The sequence below is a fragment of the Scyliorhinus canicula genome, chromosome 5 (genome assembly GCF_902713615.1).
Source record: "Scyliorhinus canicula chromosome 5, sScyCan1.1, whole genome shotgun sequence".
Taxonomy (NCBI): Eukaryota; Metazoa; Chordata; class Chondrichthyes; order Carcharhiniformes; family Scyliorhinidae; genus Scyliorhinus; species Scyliorhinus canicula.
In genome coordinates this window covers 86,802,699-86,817,403 of record NC_052150.1, presented here as the reverse complement: position 1 = coordinate 86,817,403, position 14,705 = coordinate 86,802,699, and the positions used below count along the sequence as shown (strand labels likewise).

Below are 14,705 nucleotides of genomic sequence, written 5' to 3'. Positions count from 1 at the left end.
CCTCATCAAAACACCATGACCTAAGATGGTGGGAGGGCCTTCAAGTAAAATCTTAAGGAAAACAGGAGCATGGTCAGAGACACAATGCTACCTACAGAACAGGAAGATACCATATGTAGGATTGCTGAAGAAATAATCAATTTCAGTATGACACTGATGAGGAGCTAAGAAAAATGTGAATTCTTTATCTCCAGAAAACAGAGCTTTCCACACGTCAGGGTGATACGGTTAGCACTACTGCCTCACAGGGACCCGGGTTTGATTCCGACCTTGGGGAAAAGGGTGGTGAGAAGATAAAGAAAATATTAATAAAAGGATAAAGATCTTTGATGCACCGGGATGATTTCAGTTTAGAGTTTCTCCAAAGTTCAACTTTTGTTTTGATACTTCTTCCTTCTAGGCTTGAGATGGCTTCCTCTGGTAAGATTGTCTATCATTCCAAATTCACAGCAAAGGACGTACTGGGGACTCACTGCTTTCATAACAATGAAGCAGTTATTTCACTTCAGTAATCAAGAGACAGAGTACGTTTGTTTCACTTCCAAGGTCTAAACACTTCAACGCAGTTCTCTCAGAAAGCATCGCACAGGAACCAAACACTGACCATTGTCGGGCAGAACACTTCCCTGGCCAACCACCGGCTGCAAGCCAACCAATCGATCCAACTTTCTCCAAACCTGATACCCAAGATCCACTCAGTGCCAAGGAGTCTGACTTCTCGTTTCCAAATACAAAACCTGGGAACATGTCCTGGTAAGCAGGCTGCTTCAACCTTGCGTATTCCGCTGAAAGGCATATCCCGATTATGGGTCCACAGACCAAAGTAATAAAATAACATAAAACAAACGTGAGCAAAGGAAATAAGCAGGAAGGATTCTTACACCCAACTTCTCACAAACCAACGGCAACACCCTTGCCTGAAGAGTGGGGGGATTTCTTGTTGCAGGGAGCTTATTAACGAGGAATTTAAGTGACAATTAAACTCCCCGCCCACAAAAGAATTAGCTGAGGCCAACTTCATAAAGTCCATAAAGACTTTAGTAACAAGCTCCGGGAAATTAATTGGAGGGCCATACATATTCATTATCAAAACAGATACTCCATATACAAGATCCTTAACAATCACATATCTACCCCCTTACCCTTCACACAATTCTCCATCTTGAGATGAACATTTTAATTGACCAAAACTACTGGTCGAAAACTACTGATCGAGGCAAAGAAAGCCTACCCCACCTAGTCTCACTTTAAAATTAAGTGCTCAGGAGACATACTCCTCAAAAAGGAGCTGAAGAACAGAGCCAACAAGGACATGGGAGCCCAATGTCCCTCCTGCATTTTGGGCCCACCCTTGAAGACCTAAACCTTTCACCCACCTGATGGCAATGGTAGCAGTTGATTCTATCATGATTAATGAAACGATCCCAACAACAAAAAACAGTATTCCTATCATAGAAATAGAAATAAGAGAAAATGACAGATAATTAACAAGCGACACAGCTACCATAAATGAAGGTCACTGAGTTCTTGGGAAAACATTTAGTAGAATGACCAATTATTAACACGATATGACAATATACAATCAGACAAACGGCATTTTAACAGGGAGGCGAGCTGCAGACTGTCAGTCCAAATCTTTGCCTTCTATGGTCTTTAGAAAGATCATGGCACTAGCCAGATTATTGAGACACTTAAGAGTTGTCGGATATCACCCTCAAAGTCGCAAGATAAATCAGGGCATAACTCACTCCAGCTGCCTCTGACTTAATCGAAGGCTCGAAAGGAGATCCATTTCCCCCCTCAAGGAGGTAAGTCCAGCCAGGCCTCACCGCCTCCAGAATCTTCGAGCGATCTTTGAAGTTGTGAAAGTGAATGATTATGGGCCTGTGACATTGATTGTCCCTAGGCCTCAAAGACAGGATATGATGTGCTCTTTCCAACATGAAAGGCCCAGCCTTAACATCCAGCTTGAGGAAATGTGGTAGCCAGCTCTCAGAAAACTTAACCCTCCACTCCTTCTGGCAGACTGTCGACCTGGGCATTCTTCCTCCGGCCTCGGTTCTCTAGATCCTCCAGAATTTCTGACATTTCAGGTAGCTGGTCTTCCAAGGATTGAATGCGAGCTTCCGCTGAGGAAGCAACATTTTCAATGTTCAAGATTCTTTCCTCCATTTCATTGAGCCTTTTATTAGTATGCTGCATCAATCTCATGAGCACTTATATTCTGTGTTAGCAAGCTGAGTTTGTCATCCATTACTCTGATCATGTTCGCAGTCATCATTTGCAATGCCTTTGAACGTGCTCCGTCAAGAGCCCGCTCAAGGATTAGGATGTCATATTGAGAAGATGGCTCCAACCTCATGGCATCCAACTGCTCCCTTGTATCACCAGCTTTCTTAGGATTCCTCTGCATTTTTTCTCCAACAGTCAAACCAAAAATTTTCTCAGGACATCACTATGAAGCATTAACTCCCAGATTAGGCAAGCATGTGCCATGCAAACAGGATAAAAGGATTTAAAAATGACAAGCGTCAGAGCCCACAGAAATGCTGCTATTCCCGTGCCCACATCATGCGATCCTTCGTAGGATGCTCTTTTATAAAGCAATGTTCATAAATATTTTTAGAACCAGAATTAAAATAGTTCCTTGAGAAAAAGAACACTAAAGGTATATGAAGCAAGCAGGAGAGAATTGTGTTAAACTTCGATGTTACCCCAATAATAAGAATGAGAAAGCATCTGGACTTCTTTGACTCCGACTTCTTTGTGTTCAGCGATCACTTCAACAAAACCACAGTGCCAACTGTGGGTCCTTTATATTTGGCACAGTCAATTAAACAATAAGTGCAGTCTATTCAACAATTAAAACCACACAGTGGTTAGCACTGCTGCCTCCCAGGGTCAGGGACCCGGGTTCAATTCCGACCTCAGGTGGCTGTGGGGTTTGCACATTCTTCCCTTGTCTGCACGAGTTTCTCCGGGTGCTTCGGTTTCCTCCCACAGTCCAAAGATGTACAGGTTAGATGGATTGACCACGCTAAATTGCCCTTAAGTGTCCAGGGATGTGCAGGTTAGGTTAAGGGGTTATTGGGATAGTGTGGGGAAGTGGGCTTGGGTGGAGTGCTCTGTCAGAGTGTCGGCGCAGACCCGTTGGCTGAATGGCCTCCTTCTGCACTGTGGGGATTCTAAAATCCCAATTAAAGTACTAGGGAACATTAACTCTTTCCTAACAAATTAGACCAGGTGGTTTGTAGAGGAATGACAGTACTACAAATTAGATGACTAGGTTGTCCTGTAAAATTTTATATCAGTGGCTCTCAAACCTTTTCATCCTCAGACCACCTAGGCCTCTGCAGGTCCCACCTCATGTGCTTTTGCTTGCGACAGCAAAAAAATAATCAGAATTAATGGGGAGAATGACACTGCTTTCACTGAGGTGATGTTCAGTTCTGAGCTGGAGAGGTTCAAATTCATGTCAGTCTCCACGTTTAGCCAGTTTGTTTTCAGCCCCACAAGTAAATTGAATCTCATGGTTATATTTTGTTTTTATTTGTTCTTGGGATGTGGACTTGTCTGGCTGGGCCATCCCCAATTACCCTTGAACTGCGTGGCCTCGCTAGACCATTTTAGTGGGGGGCAGTTAAGAGTCAACCGCATTGCTGTGTGGCTAATGTAGGCCAGACGGGGAAAAGGCGGCAGATTTCCTTCCCTGAAGGACATTAGTGAACTAGATGGGTTTTTACAAGACAATGGTTTCATGGTCATCATTCGACTTTTAATTCCAGATTTATATCGACTTCAAATTTCACCATTTATAGCCCGAGAAGGCCCTGAACCTCTCCCATAATTCTTAACGGGTCTGAGACTAACAGCAACAGGTCGTTTGCATACAGCGACACCCAGTATTCCCTACTCCCCTTGTAATCCCCTGCCACTCCGCTAACCCCCCCCCCCCCAAGGGCCATCACCAAGGGCTCTATCGCCAGCACAAACATCAGCGTGACAGCCTCGTTCCTCTATGCAACCTGAAGCCCTGTGAACTCATCTTGTTTGTGCGTACACTCGCCAACGCGACCACATACTGCAGACGCACCCACGCCAAACTTCGGCTATCCCAGAACCTCAACAGGTACCGCCACTCCATCCGGTCGAAAGCCTTCTCCACATCCATAGATACCACTACTTCCGGTACTCGCCCCCTCGACGGGGTCATGATCACTTTAGGAACCACTTAATTTTACTGGAAAGTTGCCTACCCTTCACAAATCCCGTTTGGTCCTCTGCAACCAACCCCGGAATGCATCCTTCCATCCTCCCCGCCAATAACTTAGCCAACACTTTCACATCTGTATTCAACAGTGATATGGGCCTGTATGACCCACACTCTAGCAGGTCCTCCCCTTTCTTTGTAATAATGTGATTGTCACCTGTGTCAGTATCTCTGGCAGCTTCCCCTTCTCCAGCAGTTCGCTAAACGCCCCCAATTAATGTGGTGCCAACTCTGTCGCAAACTCTTTATAGAAATCCGTCAGGTAATCAACTGGCCCCAGGGCCTTCCCCGACATCATGCTCTCCACCCTTTTATGCTCTCCATCACCTCTCTCAGCCCTAATTGCTCCTCACCCAGCTGTGACAATTCCAGCCTGTCCAGAAACCGCTCCATATCCCTTCCTCACCCCCGGATCGGCCCAATACATTTTCTCATAGTACTCCCTGATCGCTTCATTTATCTTCCCCGGCTCCGACACGACCTCCTCCTTCCCTAACAGTACTCTCAGGGTTTCTCTGGACGCGGCCTACCTTCTTTCTCTCCATATTTGTACTGCACGCCTCTCACCCCTCGCAGCTGCCCAACAGTTTTACCCGTCGTCAGCCTATCGTACTGCCCCTACAACTTCTTTCTCTTCAGCAATCCCTCCATGGTAGGGGCCCTCGAATATTCCCCGTCAACCTCAACTATCTCATCCAATAATCGTCCATACTCCTCTCTCCTCCTCCTATCTCCATGCGCCTTGCACGAGATAATTTCCCACCAAACCACCACCTTCAATGCCTCCCAGAATGTGGCCGCCAATACCTCCCTATTCTGGTTCAGCTCCACGTAGACCTTAATCACCAACTGCACCTCAACGCAGAACCCCCTGCCTGCTAAAAGCCCCAAGTCTAACCTCCATCCCGGCCTCTGTTCCTGCCTTGAGCTAGATCGAACCTCCAGTCAGTGCGGTGCCTGGTCAGAAAGCCCCACCCCCTTACAAACCTATTGCCCCTTAACAAATAATCGCAACAATAAAATCCTCACCCAAGAAAAAAGTCCCCCAACCTCTGGCCCCCATACTATCCACATCTTCAGAACTCCATTGTTCCAAAACCTCCATCTCCCATCAACGTTCAGTTCTCCCCCAGTTTATGATCTCTAATAAAGTCATTGGCCTCCTCTGGGGTTTCGAAATAGTACTCCCAGCCTTCAAAAGTCTCCCACAGTTTCGCTGGCTACAGCACCCCAAACTTGATCTGCCTTGGCTAGAGAGCTGCCTTGGTCCTGTTGAACCCAGCATGCCTTTTCGCCAGCTCCTCTTCAATGTCCTGATAAATTCGGACATTCTTTCCCCCCCCCTTCACAGTTCCACTTCTTCCTGGCTCACTCCAGAATCTTCTCCATCCCCACAAACTTGAGGAGTCTAACAATCACCGCCCATGGCGGCTCCCCCGCTCTTGGCTTCTTGCCTTAGAGACCTGTGTGCTCTATCCACCCCCTCCGCTACCAGCCCCGCCAATATCCTTGAGACATATCTCGTAGCACTCGTGACGAGCACAATTTCAGGCAGATTCTGCCTTCTAGATCTATTTTCCTGCTTCTCTTCCTTTGCCCTTAGCAGCTTGCAAAGGTCCCCCAGGAGCCTCAGCTTCACCTCCAATGTCACCACCCAATCACGGTGGTCAGACATCACCCGGATCTGTGACCTCTGTGCGTCCAAGCACTTCTCGCCTCTACATCGAACCTTTCAAGGGTGCTACCGCTCCTTCGATTGCCTTCGCTCAGTTTTCCTGCATCTCCTTTCGTTGCTGGCGGAACTCCTTTCTGATGAACGCCATCAACTGGTCCATCTGGGATTTTCCAGCATGTGACAACCCTTCCCCCTCCGCCACCTTTGCAATTGTGGCTGCGCCACAGAGCTCTTCCAGTTCCTTGGGCAGGTCTTTAACTTTCTTCTGCCGGGTCTGATAACCAGCAGACATGCCACTCTCGGGCAGAACTTCTACTCCACACCTTCAGCTACACTTTCCCATCAAAATTCCCCAGTTTACGGGTAAAAAGAGCTCAAATAAATGCATTTGAGCCAGAGCCGCACTGTGTGTGACCACTCACTCCATTGCCATTACCAGAAGTCCCCCACGTTTAATACATAAAAGTCCCAAGAAATGTTATTCTAAAATAAAAACTATGAAGGTTGCTGGTATACATGACAAAAGGCCTGATCACTCCAAGTAAATTAATCATTAAACAAGTGAAAATTAATTTCTGAAGTTGGGCAAAAGCACAGAAGTTTTCATTTTTAAAAATAAATCTGTTACGATGACATGCTCTCAAGGGCCATGTAAGAACAAGTTTGTATAAATAATAAATATCAGATTGGTTAAAAATATTTAGAGTCAAAGAACGGATTCCCACACGCAGTTAATCGTACTTGCTATTTACAGGCTCAAATCTTCATGTGATAAAGCTACTAAGGATGCTGCAAAAGCGATTAAACTCAGCAACAGTCATAAAAGGCCAATAGGTATATCTGCCACAAACAGAGAAACACTAAGTTTAAACCAGATCTATTGCTCCAATCAAGTAAATACAATGAATTCCAAAAATGCGATCCTTCATGCCATATTCAGTAAAGTTAACGACTTATTTTTACTCAAATGTTATGATTACCCATTATAAAGGGAAAGGGTTTGACCCAAGACTTAAATCAAGTTTCATCAGTAGCTCAGTACAGAACCTGGGTATCTATCTCATGTTTCCGGCAAGGACTGGTACTTAGTGATTTGGTCCTATAATCAAAGCTGTACAAGTATGGCAGTTATTTGAAATTTACTGAGAAAGTTTCATTCAGGTCAAAATAAATCTCCTAAAAGGTGATTTCTAGATCAGCACTTAAATTGTCTTTTATAAGAAACATCCTGATCCAAAAGTTACATCCTTGCGTTTCACATGGTGGTTGGCATCAATCAGAATCAATATATTGCTAAGATGACTACTACAGAAAAGGAAAAAGGTTGTGCTGAAGGCAATTTTTACTGTGACCCTAATTACTCAATTTGAGCAGATGTTGGATGGCACAGGTTGACTGCATATCCTGAGATCAAACAGGTTTCTTTCTGCTTAAAGAGTTTGCATGTATTTTTAAGAAATCCCTACCTTAGGAGATTACCTGCTCAGCCAGTAGTCATTTTAGGGCCGCTACTTTCATATTTAACTTGCTGATGGTACAGGGCTTCACTACATAACATAATTGCAACTCCGACAGGAGAAGACAACTTATCCACATCCTTCCATGCTTTTATAAAAGCAAATCCAAGTTGCACAAGTCAATGAACAAAGGGAATGGAAGGACAAGTGAAGGGGGTGTGCAAGCAGGCAGGCGCAGTGGTTGCCGGCTAGCGGTCGGGGGGGGGGCGCCAGCAAGCAGCCGAGGGGGGCATCGGCGAGCAGATCCAGAAGGTGCCAGCGAGTGGGCACAGGGGGCATGTCAGCCAGCAGGTACCGGGGGGGCACAGCGAGCAGGGGGAGGGAGCAAGCAGGGAAGAGGGCAGCGAGAAAACTATAAAAAGGAGACGTGGACGTGAGTAAGCAAGTAAAGGAGGCAATGGGCAAGCTGGAGAAAGGGGGCGGCGAGCAAACTAGAGAAAGGGGGACGAGTAAACAAGAGAAAGGACGTCAAACAAGCAAGGGAAGGTGAGAGCAAACAAAGAAGAGAAGGCTGTAAGCAAGCAAGAGAAGGGGCAAGCACAAGAAAAGGGTGCAAACAAGTAAGAGAAGGGAGGGTATGAACAAGCAAGGGTGGATGGGCGAGCAACCAGGTGTGAAAAGATAGAATCTAAAAGAGTTGTGTAAAGTGCAGTAGGGGTGTAGAGAGAATAAAGCAGGTAATGAACAATTTGTATGTGAATGAATGAATTTCTTTGCAATTTCTAAATTGGGAAAAGCATATTCTTAGTTCCATCTCTATTTTAGATGTGGCCTATAAATTGTGACATACCTGCTTAAAACTGTTTTTGTACTCCTTGCAGGCTGTTTCAACTGTAAACTTGGTACTAAATATATTGCAGAGTTTAGCACCATAGCCATTTCTTCCACCTGCAAAATGCAAAAGACATCAGTTTTCCTTCAACAAAACTATAGGGGTCAAACCTCTCAAAGGTTGAAAAAATATTTTTGAAAATTAAAATGTAATGGTGCACTCTGTCTTACCTGTGACTTTCTTTTCATCATCATCATAGTTACTTGAAGTTAAGAGCTGCCCAAAAATCAAAGCAGGTACAAACACTTTTTCTACTTTGTGCTCCACTACTGGAATGCCTTTCCCATTGTTCCAAATACTGATGATGTTGGAATCCCTTAAAAAGTACAACAGACATATAAACGTGCTTATCTCTTCCAAGTCAAGGATAACAGTGATTTATTAATCATACTTAAAAACTTTGCAAAGAAAACTGCATTTTTTCTTATTTAAGTCAGGAAACTAATATGTTAAAAACACACTCAAAATGTCTTTTGTAGAAACAAACACAAGGATCCAAGTTTTAAAGAGGGGTATTATTAATCCTTCAGCTACACATGAAAACATATTAAAGTTTTCTATGTAACTCACAGGCATCAAATTAAATTTTTTCTAAAAATTACGGGTCTTTGCCACCAACACCATTAGTCCTTCTTGGCATTCAAAAGGAACAGAACTACTCATACATAAATAAATCCATAAAATGTTGCAACACAGATGGAAGTCATTCAGCCCACCATGCCTCTCTCTGCCTGCTCTTGGAAAGTCTACTTCCCTGGAGCCCAGAATTTTTTAGAAAATTATAATAGAAAATTCAGAAATACTCAGCAAGTCGGGCAGCATCTGCAGAGGACAGAAACCATATTCAGGTCAGTGACTTTTCACCAGAACTGCGAAAAATTAGAATTATAATGGTTTTAAGCAAGTGAAAGTGGGAGAAGAGTGTACGGTGTTGATCAGCAGGGAACGGGGAGGTCCCCCCGCCCCAACCAGGCTGGTCACATGGAACATGAGAGGGCTGAATGGGCCAGGCAAACGGTCACACGTGTTCGTGCATCTGAGGAGCTTGAAGGCGGATGTGACCTTTTTGCAAGAAACGCATTTGGAAATCGGGGATCAGATTAGACGAAGGAAAAGGGTGGATATAGCAAGTCTTCCATTCAGGATTAAATATGAAGACGCAGGTGGTGGCGGTGCTGATAAATAAGCGGGTAGAACGGGAAATCGGAGGGGGTGCCAGTGGTCTTGGTGAACATTTATGCCCCAAATTAGGACAATGTTGAATTTATGAGGCGGGTGTTGGGGAGGATCCCAGACCTGGACTAGCACTGGTTGATTATGGGGGGAGGGGGGGGTGACTTTAATTCGGTCACTGAACCAGAATCCGAGGTCGGGGAGGGTGTCGGCGGTGGCGAAGGAGCTGAAGGGGTTCATGGAGCGCATGGGTGGTGGTGGAGGTTGGGAGAGAGGAGGCCCGTGGAGGATTGGGAGGCCAAGGGCGAAGGAATTTTTGTACTTCTCCCATGTGCACAGGGTGTACTCGCAGATCGATTACTTTGTGGTGGATAAGACTCTGCTAGCTTGGGTGGGTGAGTCGGGATATTCGACGATTATGGTCTCGGGCCACACATCTCACTGGGTTGACTTACAAGTGGACCGAGAGGGGAGGGGGGCAGCGCCCACAGTGGAGATTGGATGTGGGGTTGTTAGCAGATGAGGAAGTGTGTGAGTGGGTGAGGGCCGTGTTCGGGGCTATGTGGAGCTGAATAACATGAGTGAGGTTTCTGCCGCCACACTATGGGAGATGCTTAAGGCAGTAGTCAGAGGAGAGTTTATATTGTTACGGGTGCATAGGGATAAGACACTGCGGGCAGAGATAGCTAGGCTGGTGGATGAGTATGAGCTGCCAGTGCGAATGGGTTCCGGTACTTACAGGTGCTGGATTATGTGAGGAAGCAGGTGCCGTCCTTTTCCGACCTGCCGCCCCCGGGGCTACAGGACAAGGTGGTATCGGAAGCAGGAGTGGGTGAGGGTAAGGTATCCGAGATATACAAGGAATTAATGGACTGGGAGGGAGACCCGATAGGAGACGTTAAAAGAAAGTGGGAGGAGGAGTTGGGGAGGGTAAATGCATCTTCCTTGTGTGCTGGGCTTAGCCTTATTCAATTCAAGGTAGTGCATAGGGCACATATGGCAGTAGCCACGGCAAGCAGGTTATTGGAGGGGGTGGAGGATAGGTGTGGACGGTGCACGGGGAGGCCGGCGAACCACGTTCACGTCATGTTTTGGGTATGTCCAAAGCTGAATGGGTTCTGGCAGGGGTTCACGGGTGTTATATCGGAGGTGCTGAAGGTGAAGGTGGCCCCGAGTCCAGTGGCGATATTCGTGAGACGACCCGGGAGTCCAGGGGACAAGAGAGGCCGACGTCTTGGCCTTTGCCTCCCTGGTAGTCCGGATGCGGATTTTGTTGGGAGTGGAGGGACTCGGGGCCGCCAGGGGTGTGTGTGAGCAACCTGGCAAAGTTTCTTAGGCTGGAAAAGATTAAGTTTGCCTTGAGAGGATCAGTGGATGGGTTTGCCCAGAGGTGGAAGCCATTTATTGACTTCTTCAAGGACAGTTACGATGTCAGCAGAAAGGGGGAAGAATAAAGGGGTTAAAATGGGGAGGCACGATGGCTGGAGAGGAATAGCAGGGAGGGTGGGGTAGTTGGGTGTTATGAGGTTTCCTGTTTGCTCTTAATCTGATTTTGGTTGTGTTTAATGTATTTCCAAAATGCCTTAATAAAAATATATATTTTTTAAATAAAGGCCATCTCTCCTGCAGTTTTGAATACCAGTTGCCAACTATGTTTAGCTGATATATTGTTTTTAGTTTGTTTGCTGCAGTAAATGTATTAAAATTTGGAAGTTCTGGCATGCAGCTCCTTTATGTTGGTCACTAGAAATTCAAATATCTTTTAAAAGTTATTGGTCTCCACAGTGATCCTAACAAAGAACAAAAGGTCAATAATAGGGTGGAAGACACCTCCGTGCTCCTATTTGCTTCAGCAACTTGGACAACCTACAGCAGGTATCTCAAAACATTGGAGACGTGCCAGCAGCAGTGCCTTCACAAGGTTCTCCAAATCTGGTAGCAAGAAAAGTGGTCCAAAATCAGCTTGTGAATTGGAATTATCAGCCATCTCAGAATCCACTGAATCGGAGTGAAAGCAAGTCATCTTCAATACTGAGAGACTGCCTTTGAACAGAAGATAATATGCATCTGCTGGTGCATTACACTTTCTGACCTCTTCCTTAGCTGTGTGATGGCCTCCATCCTCAGTCTTATTTTTGTCCACTGTCCTATCATCTGTTCCACTGCAATCTATCCAGCAATGGTCTCTTGCTCTTCTAATCTCCATACTTGTCTATTCCATTCACTGCCATTGCCACAGTAATCAAAACCCTCTGTTCGTCAGTCATGGGTCTAAATTTAAACAGCTCAAGCTAGCCATAGAATAAATTTATGCGCACAGCTTGCAAACACACTCATTCAAAGCAACCAGGCATTTGTGAGCAAGACATCTATGGCCAAACCTATTTGTGAATGTTCAAATCAAGATCAATTATTAACCTGTGAAATCAATTGCATGTGCATCTCCCATTGCAACCCTTACTTTTCTGGAATATATCTTGAATAAGCAAAACTGCATTGATAAGAAAACTTACTAGTCAGTTAAAAATAGACCCATCAGTAAACTGTGCTTGATAACAGACATACTTGTGGAATAAGTAAGACCTATTCAAATACTTACACATCAATCGAAATTTTGATACATGTCATATTCTTGTCCCTCTGCTTGTTATCAGCTGCATTAACTAAAGACAAAATAAATCATCGTATATAATTTCAAAAAACACATCAATGGCTATAACAAGAATTAACAGGTAGAAGCGCAAAATGTTTATGCCAATTACACTGAAGTGAACAGGAATACTCCACCACATTTTTCAATGGCTACTAAGAATTTTGACAAATCTCCAGCAAAAGGGACATCTTCAATTGGAAATGGAATTAAATGAAATGAAATGAAAATCACTTATTGTCACAAGTAGGCTTCAAAGAAGTTACTGTGAAAGCCTGTAGTCGCCACATTCCGGCGCCTGTTCGGGGAGGCTGATACGGGAATTGAACCGTGCTGCTGGCCTGCCTTGGTCTGCTTTCAAAGCCAGCAATTTAGCCCTGTGCTAAACCAGCCCACTATTTCAGAGATGAATCTGTGAGCTGCAGCAACTTAACTGGACTACCAGGCTAAAACCAATACATCAGATGGTAAGAGGAGGAAAATTCAGTGTTTGACTTTGATCATCCACTAGTAGATCGTAAAATTACTGGAGGAGAGGGACAGACACACAACACAACATGCCACACACACAAGCAAAAAGATCAATACTTACCAAGAATCTCATCAAATATTTTGTACAAGCCTGGAACAAAAGTGACATCCCTCAGGTTCATGCCCACATCTTCATCATATACCCACATTGACTGGAAAGAAAATGCAACTTCATTAAATTCTTTAACAATATAATTTGCTAATTTTAGTCGACCATTGATAAAATCTTGCGTTATATTAACAATGCACAAACTTAAATGCTCAGAGATTATACCCAAGTCTGCTCCTCTTCCCCAAAACTAAACAGGCTTGGAGTTAACAGCCCGGTTTTCATTGATTTGGGACCGACATAGAGTGGGGCCAGGTTCCAGGATTCTTGCCCCCATTTCCTGCAACTTTCAATGGCATGGGATAAGGGTATGGATAGTCGGCTGGCATTAAGTACTCAGCCCCTCACCTTTGCGGGTCAGACATTTCAAACTCTCTGCAATTATAATTAAGTATTTTATAAGTAGACCAGGTTCAAGGCCTATCAGGGAAATCAAGACCCATGGAAGAATCCTAGTTCTGAGTCAACAACAACAAAAATAAAAAGGCATTTAACGTTCCCATTTAAATACATTGGCCCTCTTAGCCTCTTATAAGCTGTCAATCTCAGTGTCATGCTCCTGCATTATACATTATTTAGTATAAACCCCAAGTGGACACTTTCCTCCAACTAAAGCGGTTAATGGCTGCACTTCTCAACTAATTAAAAAGGCTGGTTTCACGATACTGTTGCAGAATCTTTCGACTCTATATATGAAATCTAGAAAATGGGTTTGAAAAGTTCTATTTTATCAAGATGGTAATGTGGATGAGTGATACCCAGACTCCACCGTCTGACAATAGCCTAACATCCGGAAACGATTTATGAGGACAATAGAAAGAAATACACTCTGATCACATAGACAGAACCTAGGTTTCTGATAAGGGGTTTTAATAAAGCATATTTGTTTGGATAGTGGAAGAATAATATATACCACAGACAGAAAAGACCTCCAGCTTTAAGTTACATGCAGGCGGTAAGCTAAGTTGTCGAGGGGCCAGATGGCCTACTCCCGCTCCTAGTTCTTATGTTCACCACAGGGAAAAACAAGCATAACAGAGAACTCTTGAAATTATAAGACCTAAATCCATTCCACTTTTATAATCACAATTCTGGAGTGTGTGTGGATCTGTGCGAGTTTGGGTGCGGGTGTAATTTTGTATATTCAGGTGATGAACAATAATATTTATCTATCTTTCAAAACAAAACTGTAATTTGTCTGCTCTCGTCAGTTACAACAATTTTTTTTTAAATAACATGCGACCATTGGTCAATCGAGACATGAAAAATGGGGTTCTCTCTATCATCTCTCTCTGTGTCTCGGTGTGCAACAATGGTCTTTGATATTATCAACACAAGAAGCTTTTATCCACTTCAGACCTCTTAAACGTTTGTAAATAAGCACACCTACAGTGAAAAAATCTTCAAAGAAACAGCGGGTAGTGGAGATGCTTCACCTCTCCTCTGTGTATATATATATATATATATATATATATAAACATTGCATGTTGAGGCCATCTGTTCAGACTGCCTGTTGATACCGTTGTCAGATGGCCTCATTATGAATTCCTGGCTGAGCTCCAAGAATCGCTAATGCACTTAGATGTTGGCAAGCAATGAATGGGGTGAGGGTATGCGGGCCAGATGTTCATCATTACAAATGGGCCGATGTGGTGTAGGTCCACCCACATTGCTGTTTGCTATGGCTTTCCAACATTCTGGCCCAGTGATGCTGAAAGAACGGCAATAACCTTCAAGTCAGGATGGTGTGAAATTTGCAGAGTATGATGTTCCCATGTATTTGCTGCCCTTGTTCTTTTGACAGCAGAGGTTGTGGATTTATAGGTACTGTCGATGAATACTTTGTCAGTTACTATGATACACATTGCATCTGTGATCTTGGAGGTACACATTGCATCTGTGATCTTGGAGGTCAGATGGGCTGTTAAATAAACAGGATGCTTTTACC

At 44.3% G+C, this 14,705-nt stretch overlaps 1 protein-coding gene across 4 annotated transcripts in view; it reads right to left on the bottom strand.

Annotated features, from left to right (window-relative positions):
• LOC119966108 (DNA topoisomerase 2-beta-like) overlaps positions 1–14,705 on the bottom strand; it is a 221,267-nt gene that overhangs the window by 155,553 nt on the left and 51,009 nt on the right. For all 4 annotated transcript variants that reach the window (XM_038797331.1, XM_038797332.1, XM_038797333.1 and 1 more), the window contains 4 exons: positions 12,710–12,800; positions 12,067–12,130; positions 8,465–8,610; positions 8,253–8,350 (listed from right to left, as the gene is read on the bottom strand). In XM_038797331.1, the coding sequence (XP_038653259.1) occupies positions 8,253–8,350; positions 8,465–8,610; positions 12,067–12,130; positions 12,710–12,800 (399 nt within the window). The remainder of the gene's footprint in view (positions 1–8,252; positions 8,351–8,464; positions 8,611–12,066; positions 12,131–12,709; positions 12,801–14,705) is intronic.